This window comes from Carcharodon carcharias, chromosome 10 (assembly GCF_017639515.1).
Source record: "Carcharodon carcharias isolate sCarCar2 chromosome 10, sCarCar2.pri, whole genome shotgun sequence".
NCBI classification, from domain to species: Eukaryota; Metazoa; Chordata; class Chondrichthyes; order Lamniformes; family Lamnidae; genus Carcharodon; species Carcharodon carcharias.
In genome coordinates this window covers 34940530-34960689 of record NC_054476.1, presented here as the reverse complement: position 1 = coordinate 34960689, position 20160 = coordinate 34940530, and the positions used below count along the sequence as shown (strand labels likewise).

The 20160-nt window shown below is 43.2% G+C and overlaps 1 protein-coding gene across 1 annotated transcript in view; it reads right to left on the bottom strand.

The window, feature by feature from the left end:
- The window catches only part of LOC121282814 (endoplasmic reticulum-Golgi intermediate compartment protein 2-like), a 48660-nt gene extending 34062 nt beyond the window's left edge, over nt 1-14598 (bottom strand). The window contains exons 1-3 of the mRNA XM_041196630.1: nt 14490-14598; nt 4604-4712; nt 2507-2553 (exon numbers count right to left, since the gene is read on the bottom strand). Coding sequence (XP_041052564.1) covers nt 2507-2553; nt 4604-4712; nt 14490-14598 — 265 coding nt within the window. The remainder of the gene's footprint in view (nt 1-2506; nt 2554-4603; nt 4713-14489) is intronic.
- Between the last annotated feature and the right edge of the window lie 5562 nt (nt 14599-20160).

Genomic DNA, 20160 nt, shown 5'->3' with positions numbered 1-20160 from the left:
GACCACCATTTATTATTCATTCCTAGTTGCCCTGAGAAGGAGGGGTCTTGCTAGGTCACTTCAACAGGACAATTAAGAGTCAACCCCGTTGGTTGTGGTACTGGAATCATCCCATTCTGTGTAAGAACATTAGTGAACCAATTGGGTTTTTGCAGAAAATCTGGTAATTGCCACTAGATAAAATAATTGTGAAAGCTTCTGTTTCACTGATGTCTTTTAGGTAAGGGAGCCTTCCACCTGATCTGGCATACAGTTAACTCCAGCCCTATCTAGGTGGTTAACCTATAACGCACTCATGGCAATTCTGCTTGGGAACAAATGCCGGTATTATCCAATCCTCAGAGATGATGAAAGATTTTGTGAGCCTTACAGGATTGAAAAGAAGCTGAGTGAAGTAAATTATTTGATAAATACTCCAGATAGAAGAAAGAAGCAGAGGGTGTGTCATATAAATATGCTTAAAAAGAATTACCTTGACAGGGAAGAGGACCAAAAGAAGGTATTAGTGGTGGTAGATAATGAGAAAGAAGTAGAAATGTTAGACTCTGAAACTGATTTTCCAGTATTCAAACTGGATAATGAGGGGGTGCTTGAAAATTTAAATGAAATATTGAGTTACCTTCCAAGCAAGTGCGCAAGTGATTTGGAAAAGCTATTGCAGTCACCCAAATTTATTTGTGAAAAAAAGTTGGGAAAGACACATTTAGCTATACATGACCTATTGTTTTCCTCTGGGATTTTTAAATAACTCAGCTTTACCAACTGCTGGGTCATAACAACTGGCCTACATGTGACTCCAGACCCACAGCAATATAGTTGATTCTTAAATGCCCTCTGAAATGGTCTAGCAAGTCACTCAGTTCTCAAGGGAAATTAGGGATGGGAAATAAATGCTGGTCTAACTAGTGATGACTATATCCCACGAACAAATAAAAAAAGTTTCCATTAACTTGTATGTATCCTAATTTCCAGAAACCATCAGATCTGGGTAGTTTGATTTAAAATGAGATTAAAGCTCTAAACATAGCACATGCAAATCGCCACATTCACTAAATACAAGTAGGATAAAACAGTGAGTAGTAAATAGGATGAAGTTGTGTTGCTGCCTGGCCAAGGCTGGGGACTTGCAACCTGCTCTTAGAACCAACTCAGCTAAACCATTAATGTAACACAGCTATGAAGTGTTGATAGTTTCTCTCCAGCCTGGATGCAAGCCTTTGCTTCTGCACCATCCACAATGACCCAAATGAAGTTAGAAACTTGTTACGTTGGGAACTAGTCAACTTTCTATCGTTTCATGAAAGCAAGAAAACTTGCATTTATATAGCACTTTTCACCACCACCAGATGGCTCAAAGTGCTTTGTAGCCAATGAAGGATTTGTTTTTGAAGATAGTCACTGTTGGAATGTAGGAAACATGGCAGCTAATTTGCACACAGCAAGATCCCACAAACAACAATGTGATAATTGTTTTTTATGATGTTGATTGAGGGGTAAATGCTGGCCAAGACACCAGGGTTAATTCCCCTGCTCTTCTTTGAAATAATGCTATGGGATCTTTTACATTCACCTGAGCAAGCAGATGGAACCTTGGTTTACTGTCTGATCTGAAAGATGAGCCTTCCAACAGTGCAGCATTTGCTAAGTACTGCATTGGGTGTCAGCCTTGATTTTTTTTCCAAGCTCAAACCTTGGAGTGGGACTTGAACCAGAATCTAGTGATTCAGGGGCAAGAATGCTGAGCCACAGCTGACACATGTGTATTAACATATTCGCTAACCAACTACACACATGATAACTAACTACATACATATTTTTCTATAAGAATTTTAACAGAAGAAAGAACTTGTCTACCTAGATTTCCTTTCAAGTCTCCAAAACGTGCTAACATGACTTAGGAGCAGGAGTAGGCCACTCGGCCTCTCGAACCTGCTTCACCATTCAATAAGATCATGGTTGATCTGATTGTAACCTCAACTCCACGTTCTCCCGAAAACTTTTCACCCCCTTGCTTATCAAGAATCTATCTATCTCTGCCTTAAAAATATTCAAAGACTCTGCTTTTACTACCTATTGAGGAAGAAGAGTCCCACAGACTCTGAGAGAAAAATATTCTTCCCTGTCTTAAATGGGCAATCCCTTATTTTTAAACAGTGGCCCCTAGTTCTAGATTCTCCCTCAAGTGGAAACATCCTTTCCACATCCACCTTGACAAGACCCATCAGGATCTTATATGTTTCAGTCGAGTCGATTTAATCGATTTAAAGAAATACCTTCAGCTAATGGGAAGCATTTTTCTTTTCTTACCTTATCTAAGCTGGCCATAACATTATACATCTCCATCAGGTCTCGACTCGGCTTCCTTTGCTCCAAGGAGAACAACCCCAGATTCTCCAAACTTGTAACTAAATTCCCTCATCCCTGGAACCATTCTGGTAAATCTCCTCTACACTGGACCCTCGCATCCTTCTTAACAAATGTTCGAGAAACTGTTCCAGGTACTTACAGTCACATTTCATGGCCACTGTGATGTCAAGATTTACTTGGAGTTTACTGAAATAAAAATACAAAATAGTTTAGAAATTTGTAACATCAGAGGGGTTTAATTTCTGCAGAGAGTCATGTGATTGGCTGCTGTAACTTCAACCTAAGATCCAAGTGCAATATATCTGTAAGGCTTATGCTGGCATCCTGCTGAAAACCAAGCCTGAGAGCTTCAGACCTCGTGAATTAAATATCTCAGTTTGTTTTATCATCATGCCTCCTTGCTTTTTCTTTGCTAACCTTATATTATGTAGACAATGTGAAGGGCCTGTGCCAGCAATCTAGACACCTCCAATGCCCACATGCTAAGCATCATTGATGTCCACAGTCTAGATATCACCAATTCCTATAGTCTAGACACTACCAATGCCCAGAACCTAGACACTGACAATGCCCATCTGCAAGATACAATGCAGCAATTCACTAAGGCTCCTTCAACAGTACCCTTCAAACCTGCAATCCCTACCACCGTGAAGAACCAGGGCTGCAGGAGCATGGGGACACCATCACCCCAAGTTCCCTTCCAAGTCACACAGCATTCTAACTTGGAACTATAACTGGAATTTTCTGCTCCCGTTTGCGGCTGACATCCCAATGGGCAGGAGTGGGAAATACCAGGAGATTGCAACAATTGGTTTCATTTCGTTGCAAAACCAGTTTGTGATTGTCTGCTCCACCGGTCAACGATGGGCAGTGTTTCCCACTGCCGCACTTTGGGAAGTGAATTTCAATACATTAGAACCACATTATAAGCCCTGCTCGCCGGAATCATCCCCCCATCCTGGATCATGAGCTCACCACGCCGGGGTATTTCACAGTGGTACATAAGCGATGTGCATCTGGCAACATGCACTTTGCTCAGGGCTTCAATGTTTATTTGCCTACCTTGCTTCGGGCAGCACTCACAGTCATCAGCATCATGCTTCGCAGGCAGCATCACATTGCTTTTAGGGGGGCTCGCTGACAACCGGACCAGCTGTAAAGTGGGGTGGCTTTTCATTGGCTGCAGGGCTAGGGCTTGCTTGGGGAAAGGGGAGAAGTGGCCTCAGGTGAGGGAGGAGTCTGCAGGGTGAGGGCTGTATTGGGGAAGGGGCATATCCCAGGGTGTGTTTGGGGGCACACGTTAATCTGTTAATCTGTGCGAGTGGCCTCAAGATGGTGAGCGCTGTGGAGGCAGTCTTAGAGGAGATGACGCCAGATGGAGATGTGAGAGTGTGTGTGAGAGAATGAGTGATGATATCCCATGAGTTGGCATTGAGTGAGATGCCAGTGAATGAGCGATCGGCTTGTGAGTGTGTGCTTAGAGTGATGAGATGATTGCCTTACCCTGGCATTCATCCCCTTTCTGTACTGGATGAACAACCTCTTCTGTTGGCTGTTCACCACCTCCCAAGCTGAAGTGATGAGATTGCTGGACCTCCTGGGGCCAGAGCAGAGGTGGAGGACATCATGGCAGGCCTCCAAAGAGCATTCCAGTGACAGTCCACTGAACTCTTCTTGGATTTTGGGGCCAAGTCTTCATTGGAGAGTCCTAGGCTGCAAGCATTGAGAACTGTGTACTCAGCTGTAGTTTGGATATGGCAGCTGGCGTGAGGAAACAGTGAGGTAACTGCATGGCAGAAGCCGCCCGGCAATGATAAGGCGTATTTTCAGTGGCTGCATAATTACTGAGGCAGGAAGCGCATGATATGGCGCAAAAACCCACCCTTGCAGCTGGCAGGAAAAACGTCAATCAGTGCAATTCAGGGAAAATTCTGGCCTATATGGGAGTTCCTTCACCATTGCTGGGTGAAAATCCTGGAACTTGCTCCCTAACAGCACTGTGGGTATACCTACACCACCACAGTGCTTCAAGTAGGTGACTCACCACCACCTTTTCAAAGGCAATTAACGATGGTCAATAAATGTTAACCTTATCAGACACCCACATCCTCTGAAGGAATTTTTAAAAGTCCAAAGAGACTGAGAAAGAAGAGGATTTTGGTATGAATGAATTAGCATCTGTACCATACAGCAACAACTTCCCTTAGATAGCATCTGTAAATTGAGGTAATCATACCTGGAAATAGTTGTGTCAACTTGATAGTTGTATTTTATCCAGCTGTTTTGGAAATAAGAGAGTTCCCCAATTGCTAGGATGGCAATTAATGTGAAGGCAAGCAGTGAGACTGCAAAAAAGAATTCAAGGTTCCTATTCACCATTTTTTACAGATACATTAATGATTTTGCATCTATGCAGTGTAGATTAGAATATTTTTATTTCCAGTTTCTCCTGTACTCTCATTAAAGGGTTGTTAAATACCCCACAAATAGATTTCTTTATCATCTTCGTGTGACCCTTGGGATAAGCTAACAACCCTGTCATCACTTCACTATTTTTATACTATGCTGACACTGAGTTTAGTCTGAGGCTAAGCCAAACTGTTTGCAATCTTGGTGTCATATTTGACCCTAGGATGATCTTTGGACCACACATTCATGCTATCAGTAAGACAACCTATTTTCACCTCCAGAATATTATGTGATTTCACCCCTATCTCAACACCTTCTGCTGCTGAAACCCTACTTCATGGCTTTGTTACCTCTAGACTTGATTACTCCAAAGCAGTCCTGGCTAGTCTCCCACATTCTGTCCTCCATAAACTCGAGATCATCCAAAACTCTACTGCCCGTGTCTTAATTCATGCCAAGTCCTGTTCACCTTTACCCCCAAGCTTGTTGACCTACATTGACTCCCAGTCAAGCAATGTCTTGATTTTAAAGTTCACATCCTTGGTTTCAAATCACTCCGTGGCCTCACCCGTCTCTATCTCTGTAATCTCCCCAAGCTTCACAGCCCTACAAGATCTCTGTGCTCCTCCAATTTGTGACCCTTCAGCATCCCTAAATTTAATAATTTCATCATTGGTGGCCATGCCTTCAACTGCCTGGGCCCTAAGCTCTGGAACGTTCCTGCCTCTCTTCCTCTCACTCCTCCTTTAAGGCACTGCTTAAAACCTACCTCTTTGGCCAATTGTTTAATCATCTGTCCTAATGTCTCCTTATATGAGTCAGTGTTATATTTTGTTTTATAGCGCTTGTGTGAAACGCCTTAGGATGTTTTATTACATAAAGTCACTCCTCCTCCTCCTTCAGGTACCATGCTGTAAGAGGGCCATGACAGCCATTGACTTCCATTGGATTTGTCCATGACTATGTTTGGCAAAGTAATGCAGTGGTTTGCCATTGCCTTCTGCAGTATGGCTGACCAGGAAACTCTCCAGCTCTTACCACCTGTCATCACAGGATTTACAGGCTGATAACCTGTTTGGCCATGTTATGAACACACCTTCCGTGGCCATCAAGTTCTGGAGTGGGAAATGAACCTGGAGCTCTAGCCCAGAGGTAGGGACGCTATGTCTGCACCATAAGACCTCCTTATAAAGGCACCAAATAAGTTGTTGTAATTGTCCAATATTTATGGATAACTCCTATTTTGTGGTTCTGGAGCGTGGTTACCAGTTTATCTGGCTCCACCCCTTTAATGTCACTGTAGGGAGTGATCTAAATAGGTCCTGAGTTCAACTGTAGGCTTGCGATATCTGGAGTGTGAAATATGTACCTAAAACTTTAGAATAAGCAGTTGGATACCATGGAGTGCAAAGGGTTAAATACATTCCATTGTTGGAAGCAGGTGACACATCAGATATCATATTCTGCATGCCATATTACTGCTGCCACATTCTGGATGTCACATTTTGTTGAAGATGTGAAACAATCTTAAAGAAAAAAGAAAAGCTGATCATTTCATTCTGGGTTCTTGAACCAGGTGCTTGAAAATTTAAAACAATTTTCTGATTATTGAAAATAATTGAAAAAAATTCTGAAGGATAGGATAATTCTTCATTTACAAAGATATGGATTAATCTAAGACAGTCAGCATGAATTCATTCAGAGAAGGTGTGTCTGACTCACATGGTTGAATTTTGTGAGGAGGTAACAGGGAGGTTCGATAAGGGTGGCGTGGTTGATGTAGGCAACAAGGATTTTAACAAGGCTTTTGATAAGGTCCTAAATGGAAGACTGATTAAAAAAGTAAAAGCCCATGGGATCCAAGGTAAAGTGGCAAGTGGGATCCAAAACTGTCTCAGGGGCAGGAAGCAAAGGATAATGGTCGATGGGTGTTTTTGTGACTGGCGGGCTGTTTCCAGTGGGGGTCTGCAGGGCTCGGTAATACTTCTTGTGATATATATATCAATGATTTGAAATTCAACATAGAGGGTAAGATAAAAAAATTTGCAAATGCTACGAAAATTGGCTGTGTGGTTGATAATGATGAAGAAAGCTGCAGACTGCAAGAAGACATCAATGAACTAGTAAGGTGGGCGGAACAGTGGCAAATGGAGTTCAATCTAGAGAAGCGTGAGGTGATTGATATGGGGAGGGCTTAAGGCCACTCCCTGGGGTACCGCATGCAGTTGTGGTCACCACATTATAGGAAATATGTGATTGTACTAGAGAGGGTACAGAAGAAATTTAGAAGGATGTTGCTTGGACTGGAAAATTTTAGCCATGAGGAAAATATGGATAGACTAGGGTTGTTTGGAACCAAGGAAGCTGAAGAGAGACCTAATTGAAGACTACAAAAATTATAAGGGGTCTAGCTAGAGTGGAAAGAAGGCCCTAATCCCCTTGGTTGAGGGGTCCATAACCAGCGGGCATCAAGTTAGGGTAAGAGGTGGCATAGAGGGGATTCAAGGGGAACTTGTTTCACCCAGAGTGTGATGGGGATCTCAAACTCATTGCCTGAAAAGGTGGTAGAGGCAGAGACTCTCATAATAATTAAAAAGTACCTGAAGTACTGTAACCTCCAGGAGCTCGAAAGTGGGATTTGACTAGATACTTATAGGCTGGTCTGGTGGCCTTCCTTCCCTGATGTAAATTCCTGTTGTTCTATGTGATCTCAGGAATTTATATTTTGTGGATTCTTCCCCCAGAGAATACACGAACAGCAGCCTGAAAAGGGACAGGCCAGGCTAGCAGCTACAAGTCACAGCCACGTTCCACAATAACTGGGCAATGCCAGGGAAGAGCCATGAGCAATTCAACTGCAGAATAATTTAATCCATTGCCCAGGAGAGTGAGAACTCCTGCCTATCCTGTCATGTTAGCAATTGAGAAGAGTAATAAAGTGGTTGCAGAATTTTTCTGACCAGCTGCAACCTATCCCATTTTCATAGGAGATCAGTGCCTCAGGATGGAACCAGTACCCGGTAGTCCCAAACGCCACTCGACTGTCAAATTTTGTCTGATAATGCTTCTTTTAAGCAACTTGGGATGTTTTACTAAATGAAAATTGCTTTGCACATGCAAATTGTTGCTGGTATTGTTGGAAAATGGAAATGAAGTAGGCCAAGTGGATCAAGTGGCAGGAGGAGAACATTTACAGGATAGTGATCATTGTACATTGTACAATAATATTTAGGTTGGTTATAGAAAAGGGCAAAGAACAATCCAAAGTAAGAATAAAAAACTGGGGGAAAGTGAATTTCAAGAGGGTAAGAATGGATCTAGGCTAAATAAATTGGAGTCAAAGGTTGGCAGGGGAAACGGTAGCTGAACAATGAGCTACCTTCAAAGAAGAGTCCAAAAGTTTTGGCAGTCGTGATACATTCCATCAAAAAGGAAAGGTAGAGCAAATAAATCCAGAGCTCTCTGGATGACAAAAAAAGAGATTAAGATGAAGAAGAAAAAGTGTGCTTAAGATAGATGTCAGGCGGCTAATCCAACTAAGAACCTGAAATAGAAGATTCAGAGGAAAAGTGAAAATGAAAATAAGAGAAGCAAAGAGGGAACATGAAAAGAGACTGGCAGCTAACATAACAGGGAATCTCAAAATCTTCTATAGGCAAATAAATAGTATAACAGTGGTAAAAGGAGGAGTAGGGCCAATTAGGGACAAAAAAGGGGATTTATGCATGGAGGCTGGGAACTTTGCTGAGGTATTAAATGAACACTTTGCATGTCTTTATCAAGGAACAAGATGCTACCCAGGCCACAGTGAAAGAGGAGGTAATTGATACACTGGAAGTTTTTAAAATTGATAAGGAGGAGGTATTAGATAGCCTGCATATATATAAAATTGATAAGGCACCAGGACCAAATGTGATGCATCCAAGGATAGTGAGGGAAGTGACGGTGGAAATTGTGGAGGCACTGGCCATAATTTTCCAATCTTCCTTAGATTCAGGGCTGTGCCAGAGGACTGGAGAATTGGAATAATTATGCCATTGTTCAAAAAAGGGCCAGTCAATTTAACTGGTGATGGGAAACTTCTAGAAACAATAATTCAAAACAAAATTAATAGTCACATGGCCAAATGCGGATTAATTAAGGAAAGCCAACATAAATTTGTTAAGGGAAAACCATGTTTAATTAACTTGCGGAGTTTTTTGAAGAGGTAACAGAGAAGGCCTATAAGGGTAATGCTGTTGACGTAATGTACATGAACTTCCAAAAGCCATTTGATACAGTGCCGCCCAACAGACCTGTGAGCAAAGTTATGGGATAAATGGAACAGTAGCAACATGGATCGAGCCATACAAGTGCCAAGCCAATGATTATCTTCAACAATAGAGAATCTAATTATCTCCCCTTGACATTCAATTGCATTATTATTGTTGAATCCTCCACAATCAATATCTTAGGAGTTACCATTCACCAGAAACTGAACTGGACCAGCTATATAAATACTGTGGCTACAAAAGCAGGTCAGAGGCTGGGAATTCTTCAACCAGTAATTCATCTCCTAACTCCCCATAGCTTGTTAACCATTTACAAGGCACAAGTCAGGAGTGTAAAGGAATACTCCCCACTTGCCTGGATGAGTGCAGCTGCAACAAAACTCAAAAAAGCTCAAAGCCATTCAGGGCAAAGCAGCCTGCTTGATTGGCACCCCATCCACCACATTCAACATTCACTTCCTCCACCACTGACGCACAGAGGCAGCAGTGTGTATCATCTACAAGATCCACTACACCAACTCACCAGCAACTCTTTTGACAGCACATTCCAAACCTGCAACCTCTACCACCTAGAAGGACAAGGGCAGCAGATGCCTGGGAGCACCACACCTGCAAGTTCCCCTTCAACCACACATCATCCTGACTGGGAACTATATTGTCGTTCCTTCACTGTCATTGGTTCAAAATTCTGGAACTCCTTTCCCAACAGCACATTCAGAGTATTTACTTCACATGGGCTGCAGTGGTTCAAGAAGGTTCAAGAAGGCAGCTCACCACCACTTTCACAAGGGCAATTAGGGATGGGCAATAAATGCTGGACTAGCCAGTGACACCTACATCCCATAAATGAATTTAAAAAAGGATACAAATTTGGCTGAGTGACAAGAAACAAAGAGTAGTGGTTAATCAATGTTTATCAGGCTAGAGGAGGGTTTGTAGTGGAGTTGCCCAGGGATTAGTGTTGGGGCCCTCTGCTCTTCAGTATATATTAATGACCTAGACCTTCATGTACAGGGCACACTTTCAATACTTGTGAATTATACGAAACTTGGAAGCATTGTGAACCATAAGGAGGATAGTATAAAACTTCAAAAGGACATAGATAAGTTGGTGGAATGGGAAGATTGGCATTCAGGTGGCAGCTGGAGTTCAATGCGGAGAAATGTGAAGTGATTTATTTTGATAGGAGGAACATGGAGAGACAATGTAACATAATTGTCTAATTGCACAACTCTAAAGGGTATGCAGCAGCAGAGGCACCCGGGTGTATATGTGCATAAGTCATTGAAGGTGGCAGGACAGTTTGAGAGACCATTAATAAAGCATACAATGGAGGTATAGAATAGAAGAGCAAGGAAGTTATGTTGAACTTGTATAAGACATTAGTTCAACCCCAGCCAGAGCACTGCATCCAGCTTTGGGTGCCGCACTTTAGGAAAGATATAAAAATATTTGAGACAGTGCCAAAAAGATTCATGAGAATGGCCCCAGAGATGAGGAACTTCAGTTATGAAGATAGATTAGAGAAGTTGGGACTGTTATCCCTGGAGAAGAGAAAGTTGAGAGGAGATTTGAGAGAAGTATTCAAAATCATGAGAGGTCTGGACAGAGTAGATGAGGAGACACTGTTCCACAAGGAAGGGTCTAGAAAGAGAGGGCACAGGTTTAAAGGAATTGGCAAAAAAAACAAACGTGACGAGAGAAAAAAACTTTTTTGCACAGCAAGTGGTTAAGGTCTGGATTGCACCGCCAGAGAGTATGGTGGAGGCAAGGTCAATTGAGGCATTCAAAAGGGAATTAGACTGCCTGAAAAGGGAGAATGTGCAGGGCAGAAGGTAAGGAATGGCACTGGGTGAATTGTTCATTTGGAGAGCCAGTGCAGACACGATGGGTCGAATGGCCTCCTTCTATACTGTAACAACTCTGATCCTGTGACTCTGTGAAAAAGGTAGGAAGAATATTATGTTTCATTAGTGGAAATTTCTATGGTGGGAGAAGATTTCTCTTGATTGGCATATGTAAACCTGTACGTGTTACCCACAAAGGTACAATGAATGACAGAGAGGCTGAGATCAGGAAATTCCCAGCTTTTGTCTCTGTTACTGTCACGTAGCCTAAATTATTGGTTTGTTACATCATTTCGGTGAGACAAATGAATAAAATAGTCACCTTTGTTTATTTTAAACATTTATCACAGCCTATAATTTAATAATGCATTTTTTGTTTTTTTTGTACATTAGATTTTCCTCATCTCCCCTCTAATCCTTCTACCCACCACTTTAAATTTATATCCCCTAGTCACTGGCCTCTCTGCTAAAGTAAGTTGGCCCTTCCTATTCACTCTATCCAGGCCCCCCACAATTTTGTACATCTCAATCAAATCTTCCATCAGCCTCCTCTGTTCCAAGGAGAACAATCCCAACCTATCCAATCTTTCTTCATAGCTGCAATTTTCCAGCCATGGCAACATTCTCATAAATCTCCTCTGTGCCCTCTCTAGTGCAATTACATCCTTTCTGTAGTGAGGTGGCTGGAACTGCACACAGTATTCAAGCTAATGTTTTATATACTTCCAGCATAACCTCCCTGCTCTTATGTTCAATGCCTCTGCTATTAAAGGAAAGGATTCCATATGTCTTCTTAACCACCTTACCAACCTGTCCTGCTATGTTCAGGGATCAATGGACAGTCACTCCAAGGTCCCTCACTTCCCCTACACCTCTCAATATCCTCCCATTTATTGTGTATTTCTTTACTTATTTTAGCTCCCCAAATGCATCACCTTACACTTCTCTGGGTTGAATTCTATTTGCCACTTTTATACCAACCTGACCAGTCCACTGATATCTTCCTGCAGTCAACAGCAATCCTCCTTGCTATCAACTGCGCATCCAATTTTTGCGTCGTCTGCAAATTTCTTGATCATTCCCCGTACATTCATGTCCAAATCCTTAATATCTATCTCAAAAAGAGGGACTTAATACCGAGCCCTGCGGAACCCCACTGGAAACAGCCTTCCAATCACAAAACCACCCAACAACCGTTACTCTTTGGGCAGAATTTTGCCCTTGGCCTGCGGGCTTGGTGGGGGTGGACTGGGGCAGTCGGGAAGCCGACCACTCCCCAGTGTGAAATGTTGAGCGGCTGTGCTCAGCACAGCCTATGCGGGCAGGGGGAGGAGTGTGAGCTGGGCGAGTGCGACCTCCGCGCGTGTGTGCGAGAGCTGCCTCAGGGAGATGAAAAAAATAATTAAAAAAATAAAACTGTAATGAAACATGTCGCCTCATGTGACTCTGTCAGGGACATGTTATTAATGAGAAATGAAAGCTTTTATTTTATTTTTATTTGTGTTTGGAAACTTCATTCTGCCTGTCCATGAGGTTTCCAAAAAAGTGCAAAGGCTGCTTGGTGTTTTTGCCTGCCTGCCAACCGCAAGGTTGGATGGGCAGTGAAAAATTTATTTCAATTAACTTTTTAATGGCCTTGATAGGCCTTTTAATTGCCTAATCCAGTGCATGCCCTCCCACCAAAATATCGCGTGAGTGTGCGATGATGTCGGGGCACACGCCTAATGTCATCGCGTGCCATCTTACGCTCGATTGAGTCGGGCACGCTCCAACCCACCAAGTTAAAAATTTTATCCTTCATTTCCTACCACTGAGCCAATTTTGTTACTACATTCCCCTGAATTCCACGGGCTTTTATTTTTTAACCAGTCTGCCATGTGGGACCTTGTTAAAAGTATTGCTAAAATCCACATAGACCACATCAACTGCACTAGCCTCATTAATCCTCCCTGTTACTTCCTTAAAAAAATTCAATCGAATTTGTCAGATATGACCTTCCCTTAACAAATCCATGCTGACTATCCTTGATTAATCCGTGCCTTTATAAGTGACTGTTTATCCTGTCCCTCAGAATTGATTCTAATAATTTGCCCACCACCAAGGTCAGACTGATTGGCCTGTAATTATTTGGTCTATCCCTTGCACCCTTTTTAAAGAAAGGTGTGACATTAGCACACCTCCAATCCTCTAGCACCACACCTGTATTCAGTAAGAATTGGAAAATGATAGTCAGATCCTCCACAATTTCCTCCCTGGCTTCTTTTGACAGCCTGGGGTACATTTCATCCAGCCCTGATGATTTATCCACTTTCAAGGATGTTAATCTCCTTAATACTTCCTCTCTCCCTATGTTTATGACATTCAATACTTCACACTCCTCCTCCTTAACTACAATGTTTGCATTGTTCTCCTCTTTTGTGAAGACAGATGCAAAATATTCATTAAGGACCATGCCCACATCCTCTGCCTCCACATATAGGTTACCTTTTTGGTCTTTTATGGGCCCTACTCTTTTCTTAGTTATCCTCTTACTCTTAATGCATTGATAGGACATTTTGGCTTCTCCTTGACTTTGCTTGCAAATATTCTTTCGTGCCCTGTCTTTGCTTTCCTAATTTCCTTTTTGATTACACCTCTCCACTTTCTACACTCTCTGCTTTCTGTAGCAGCCTTTCAGTGTAGCCTTCTTCAGTGATGTTAGTTGAGGGATAAATATTAGTCAGGACACCGGAGAGAACTCTGCTCTTCTTCAAAATAGTTTCAAGTGCATTCTTTATATCTGCTAAGAGAGCAGATGAGACTACATTGAAAGCTTGCTCCTCTGACAGCGCAGCACCACTCAGTTTTGCATTAGGATTGTCAGTCTGGATTTTGCACTCAAGTATTTAGAGTGGGGCTTGAACTACAACCTTCTGACTCAGAGGTGAGTGTGTTGTGACAAAGCCTATCTTTGCTAGTCATGTGTTCCTTATCGTGTGTAGGGGTCCTGCTGAGCACAAAGTTGCAGAGCCTGCAGTATAGCTGCTTCAGTCAATTGCTTCCCACTATATGGGTTTCTAGATTCAAGACAGCTGAGCAGTCTGGCTGAGACTATTACATTCACAAGTTGCTGGCAAACCTCAGTCCCATTTAATGTAATTGTGTTGGCAGTGCTATAACTCTAAAGTTACTCATCAATTGAGTGCACACGACTATAACCCATTAAGGAGCAGCTATCGATTGTCAGATGTGAAAGTCAACCAGGATTTCCTTCATTACAACAGTGGCAACATTATAAAGACTGCTTCAGTTGCTGTAGACCGCTTTGGGATCCCTCTCTTGCTCTCATATCTATCTATCTATCTATCTTATGTCTGTCTTTCTTTCTGTCTTTCATTCTTTTTCTCTCCATTTAAAATCTTATAGAAATGATGCCTTTTTGTGAAAAAAGAATGAAAGGTTTGCATTAATTGACTTTCATGACTCTAGTAGACCCCAAATTTCTTTACAGTCAATGAAGTACTTTTGAAGTGCAGTCATTGTTGTGATGTCGGAAATGCTACTTAAATGCAAAGTATTTTGAATCACAAAGCTGTTTGGAAAAATGTCAGGTCACCTGTGCCTCCGCTGATCGAGGTTTGGACGCACACATCAGGAACTTTTGGGAAAACATCCAACTCTTTGATGATGCTGGGGGACACTTTCCTGATAAATCGCCTCCTCATCTTGTGACAGTCGTCTTCTGAAGTCTCTTACACTTCACTCACTGACCTTGACCTGTTAAAAGCTGCAGACTAAGTGTTAAGGAGGCTTCACACTTCCACATCCGGGAGAATAGGATCTGATAATTTAGAATGATGAAATATGTTGACAGCTTGTCATGAGAATGGAGATAGATAAAGAAATTGGACTGGAGAGGATGGAAGTATGGCAAAAGTGTAGGGGGCAACTAGTTCCCATTTTGGTATCAATGCCATTGAAATAAAAGACAGAAATCCATTTTTAACAACTGTGTTCTTATTAAAAAAAAACAGAACACAGAGAGCCTCAGGGAGATTGTAAAAGGGAATATTGCTGTAATATATTCCTGGAGTTACAGAGTTTCATAGACGCACATTAGCCAAGGGCGTGACAAAGTAACCTTTGTATTTTTCAAGTGTTACCACAAAGAACCTTTATCTGTAAAAAACAGTGTATGAAAAGTGCGGGCAGGTTAAGATAATGCAATTTGGTACAAGAATAGATATGGGTTTAAGGTGCAGCTGCCTGCTTTGGATCAATCTTGCTGTGGGAGGGAAGTGAGCTGAGGTTCCTTGTTGAGTGTAGTCTCACTCTGCTTTGCTCTGGAGTCAGGTAAGGTTCTAACTCACTCAGACTTATGCCACAACCTCAACAACAATGACTTGCATTTATGTAGTGCCATTAATCAAGTGGAACGTTGCAAGATGCTTCACAGAAACAATTATCAGATAAAATTTGGCATTGATACAAACAAGAAAATAATAGCACAGGTGACCAAAAGCTTGGTCAAAGAGGATAGGTTTTAAGGAATAGGGAGAGTTAGCGAGGCAGAGGTTTAGGGAGGGAATTCCTGATTTAGGGGCTAAACAGATGAAGGTACAGCCACCAATGATGGAGTGAAGACATTGGAGGGCACACAAGAGGCCAGGATTGGGAGAACGCAGAGCTTTTGGAGGGCTGTAGGGTTGGAGGCGGTTACAGGGCGAGCCCATGGAAGGATTTGAATATGAGGCTGCAAACTTTAAAATCCTGGGGTGTAGTTATCACATTGATACAAATGGCTTCAGGAGCATGTTGGTATAAAAGGGTTTATGCAACTCTCTCCCTAATTCCCAAGCACACTAAAGGGAATGGTCTGACACTCCTGCCACTGTGCAATCTCACTCTGTTTCCAGTTTATGCAGGATGTGTTGTTACTCCAGCAAGTTTCCAAGTCCTTTTGTATGCTCACTATTCCAGGATTATCCTGGGATGTAAAGATAACCCTCAGCTTCTTTTCTCTACTGCAAACCATCTTCTTAAACCCTTCTCTCCTCTCTCCTCCACTCTCACCTCCAATGATAAGTATGAGAAACTCATTGATTTCTTTGTTACTATGATCAAAACAATCTGATCAGCTGCCTCTGCTGTGTTCCTCCCTTCCACTAGCACACCTGGGCAAACCTCCTATAGTGGAAATTTGATAGAGGTGCAAAAGATTATGACAGGTTTAGATAGGTAGACAAAAATAGCTGTTTCCAGTAGTTGATGTTACCAGGATAGAGGGCACAGATTTAAGGTTTTGCATGGAGATGGGGGGCAGATGTGAAGAAGAAAATTTTTTATACAGTGAGTGGTAATGACCTGGAACTAGTTGCCTATGAAGGTAGTGGAAGCAGAGGCAAGCAATGATGTTGAAAGGAAATTGTATGGGCAGTTGAAGGAAATAAACTTACAGGGCAACAGGGATAATGTAGGGGAATGGGACTGACTGGATTGGTCTACAGAGAGTTGATGGCCTTGATGGGTTGAATGGTCTCCTGCTGTGCTGGAATGACTCTATCACCAGAATTTTACATGGTGGTAGCGGGCGTGCACCTGACCCAAAAGAGCATAAAATCTCGTGAGAAGATGTCAGGCCCGCGTCCTGATGTCATCGCGCGCTTGTGCATATTATAGTTGGCGGACGCGTGCAGGAGTTGGAAGTGTGCCGGTCCACAATTAATCAGCCACTTAAGGCAATTAAAAGTGAATTGACTTGAATTTTGCGTTGCCCAAGTTACCTGTGCGATTTTGCTATCATCACACGGGCAACACAGGCAGGCGGCCAATGCATTTTTTCACTTTTTTCATCCAAGGGCTGAATAAAAGGGGAGCAGAGTTGCTAGGAGTTCAGCTGAGAGATTGCTTCTGCTTTATTGCTGAGATTTCATACTTTTCCACTGGTTTCTTTTGAAGTTTTTGCTTTGTTAGCTTTGATTCGAGGACTTTTTTGTTTTGTCAACTCTCTTGGGACAGTGCCATCTGCATTTCAGCAGTGTACTCTACTGGGGGCACTTCCTCTGAGGAGGAAGAGGGGGGCAGAGGGGAGAGGAGGCCAGGCATTTGCAGGCAGCGTCGCTGGGAGAGACCTGTAGGAGAAGAGGCGCAGGCACAGTGAGTGCAGGGCCAGCAGGGAGAACAAGGCAGAAGGGACAGCAGAAGACATCACTATCCTGCTGCCAGAGTGTCCAGGCAGCGATCCAGCTACATCCTAAAGGACCCTCACATCTTTCCAGTGCCACAGGAGGCTCCGCTGCTTTAGGGCCAACGTGACATCAATATGCCAAATGATTGGGGAGGAGATCACCTCCAACTGTGTGGGTGGGCACCCAATGCCAGTGGTTCTAAAAGTCACAGTAGCCCTCAATTTTTTTGCATCTGGGTTTTTCCGGGGTCAGTTGGGGATCTGTGTGGAGTGCGCCAATCAGTTGACCACGGTTGTGTCAAGTTCGCCACTGATGCTCTGTTCTGACGGGTCCTCACACTCATTCATTACTGGACAGGCCAAGCCAGCTAGGCTGAGCAAGCCAGAGGCTTTGAAGCTATTATAAAAGCAAAATACTGCGGATGCTGGAAATCTGAAACGAGAACAGAAAATGCTGGAAAAACTCAACAGGTCTAACAGCATTTGTGGAGAGAAAACAAAACAATTAACATTTCAAATCTGTATGACTCTTCTTCAGAGCTAAAAAGTCAGTGGTATCAGTTATCACATATTGAATGCGCATGTCAGGTGGCTTGGTGGGACAACAGCATTATGGTGTCATCATCATTGCTGGATCACTGAGTACTCTTGCTTAGAAGTTATCTTTTGAAATGAGAGGATCCATGAGGTGAGATTATTCAATAAATGGGAAGTTATTGAGAGAGGTTGAGGAAGTGAGAAACCTTGGAGTGCATGTCCACAGGCCCTTGATGGTGGTAGAACAGGTGAACAAGATGGTCAAAAAAGCATACAGAATGCTTTCCTTTATTGGACCAGGTATTGAATACAAAAGCAGGGATGTAATGATGAAACTGTATAAAACACTAGTTAGGCCACAGCTGGAATTTTGTATACAATTCTGGTCACCACATTACAGGAAGGACATAATCGCTCTGGAGAGAGTACAAAGGAAATTTACAAGAATGTTGCCAGGGCTTGAAAGTTGAAGAGAGATTGGATAGGCCAGGGTCGTTTTCCTTAGAACAGAGGAGACTGAGGGGTAACCTAATTGAGGTGTACAAAATTATGAGGGTCTCAGATAGGGTAGGCAGGAAAGACCTGTTTCCCCTAGCTGAGGGGTCAATTACCCAGTGGCATAGATTGTAGAAGGATTAGAGGGGACATGAAACATTTTTTCATTTGGAGGGTGATGCGCACCTCGAATTCACTGCCTAAGTTGGTGGTTGAGGCTGAAATGCTCAACTCATTTAAAATATACCTGGATCTGCATCTGAAGTGCTGTAACCTGCAAGGCTATGGACCAGGTGCTGGAAAGTGGGATTAAAAGGAGCGGCTAGTTTCTTTTTTCTCTTTTTGGCTGGCACAGACATGATGAGCTGAATGGCCTTTCTGCACCATAATTTTTCTATGGTTCGATGGTTCCAGGACACTACATTATTTGCAGTCTCTGCCTGTCCCGCATCTGTCCACTGGACTCTTACCTTCCTCCAAGACGTCTGCTTCTCCGTGACCTGATGACCTTGGTGCGTGCTTGCATTTGAGTTCTAGGGCGTCCATCTCAGGTTTGCTCAGGATGAGAAGGTTGGCTGCCTCACCACCCATTCTTGTGCGGTCAGTGGCACTATAGCTTCTCTTCTGTACCGACAAAAGTCTATTCATTAGTCTACCCTCTATCTACAAAATCATACCAGGCTCAGGTGCCCAAACCCCCACTGGGAAGCGGGTTGAAGTGCTCATCATTTTTGGACACCTGACCCTTATGTGCACCCAGGGCTACTTGTCTGATCTCTGAGCCTTCGCAGGCATAGGTTCTGTTACTCTGAATCTTATACCCCTGAGCGCCATGAAGGAAGGCCATCCTTCAAGACATCTCCACATGGTATCATACCAAATTGGTGCTCATCTTTGCCAAGCGCAGAAGATCATAAAACCTTTATTGGCACTGAATCCAGGTGCGGCGCACTGCATCGTGCCCACTGACCTGAGCTGCCATCTCTGCCCAGGCTTTCATTTGGTGGGATGGCCTCCTGATGTCATCGCGCAGCATCAGGATGTCCTGCCTGGCACTCACTGCCTCCATGAGAGTGTGCAGGCACTCGTCCGAGAAGCAGGCAGCAGAGTGCCCACCTGCATTGCCCTCCCACCTGGCGTGTCGAGCAGGTGCTGATGCCATAACAGTAGCTTATATTTGGACAGTTCCCTGCGCCTCCTCTGGAGCTCCTGGCGGCCTTCAGGGTGCTGCCTCAGCTGATTTAAAACCCCCTGCCGGGCCCCCATTGGACCTGGCGATTGCCAGCCAGCATGAAATCGCGTTGTTTCAATGTTCATGGGCGTAGGTGAAATCGTGATCACTTCCAGCCCCGTTGACCTTGCGCGCCTGACAGGCGCAAAATTCAGGCCCGTGTTTTTATAACTTCAAAAAGTGCTTTGGGACATCAGGTTTCAATTATTAATCTCAAACTGCCCAAGTATCCAACATGCAACTCTCTAGGGTGTCTAACAGATGTCCTTGAATTTCATGGTTAGAAAAACCGCAGGAACAAAAACTGGTCAATTGTTCTGAAGTGGTGCACCTGTGAAAGCCGGTCCAGATTGAGTGCAGCAATGACTTACCCATCGCCATCCATAAGGCTTGGTTTCCAAACATAAAGCAATCACCGTGGAAACATGTTGGGTGCCAGATCAGCACTTGTGACCCCTGAAAAAAAGATTACATTTGGTAGGATGACTCAGAGGCTTGTTCCAGCAATTAGAACAGTGCTTCCAGATCCAAGAAGACCGAGATCTGTCAGCTCTGTAAGTCATTCCCTTTCCGGCTCATGCACTAAAAGAAAGAAAACCTTATATTTCAGCAGCTTTCATCACTTAAAGATGCCTCAAAGTACTTTACAGCCAATTAAGTAATCGTTGAAGTATACTTGCTATTGTAATGTAGGAAATGTGGCAGCCAATGTGTCCCATAAACAACAGTGTGATAAATGACCAAATAATTTGTCTTTTTATGATGTTGGTTGAAGGATAAATATTGGCCTGGACACCAAGTAGAACATCCCTGGCATTCTTCAAAATAGGGTTGTGT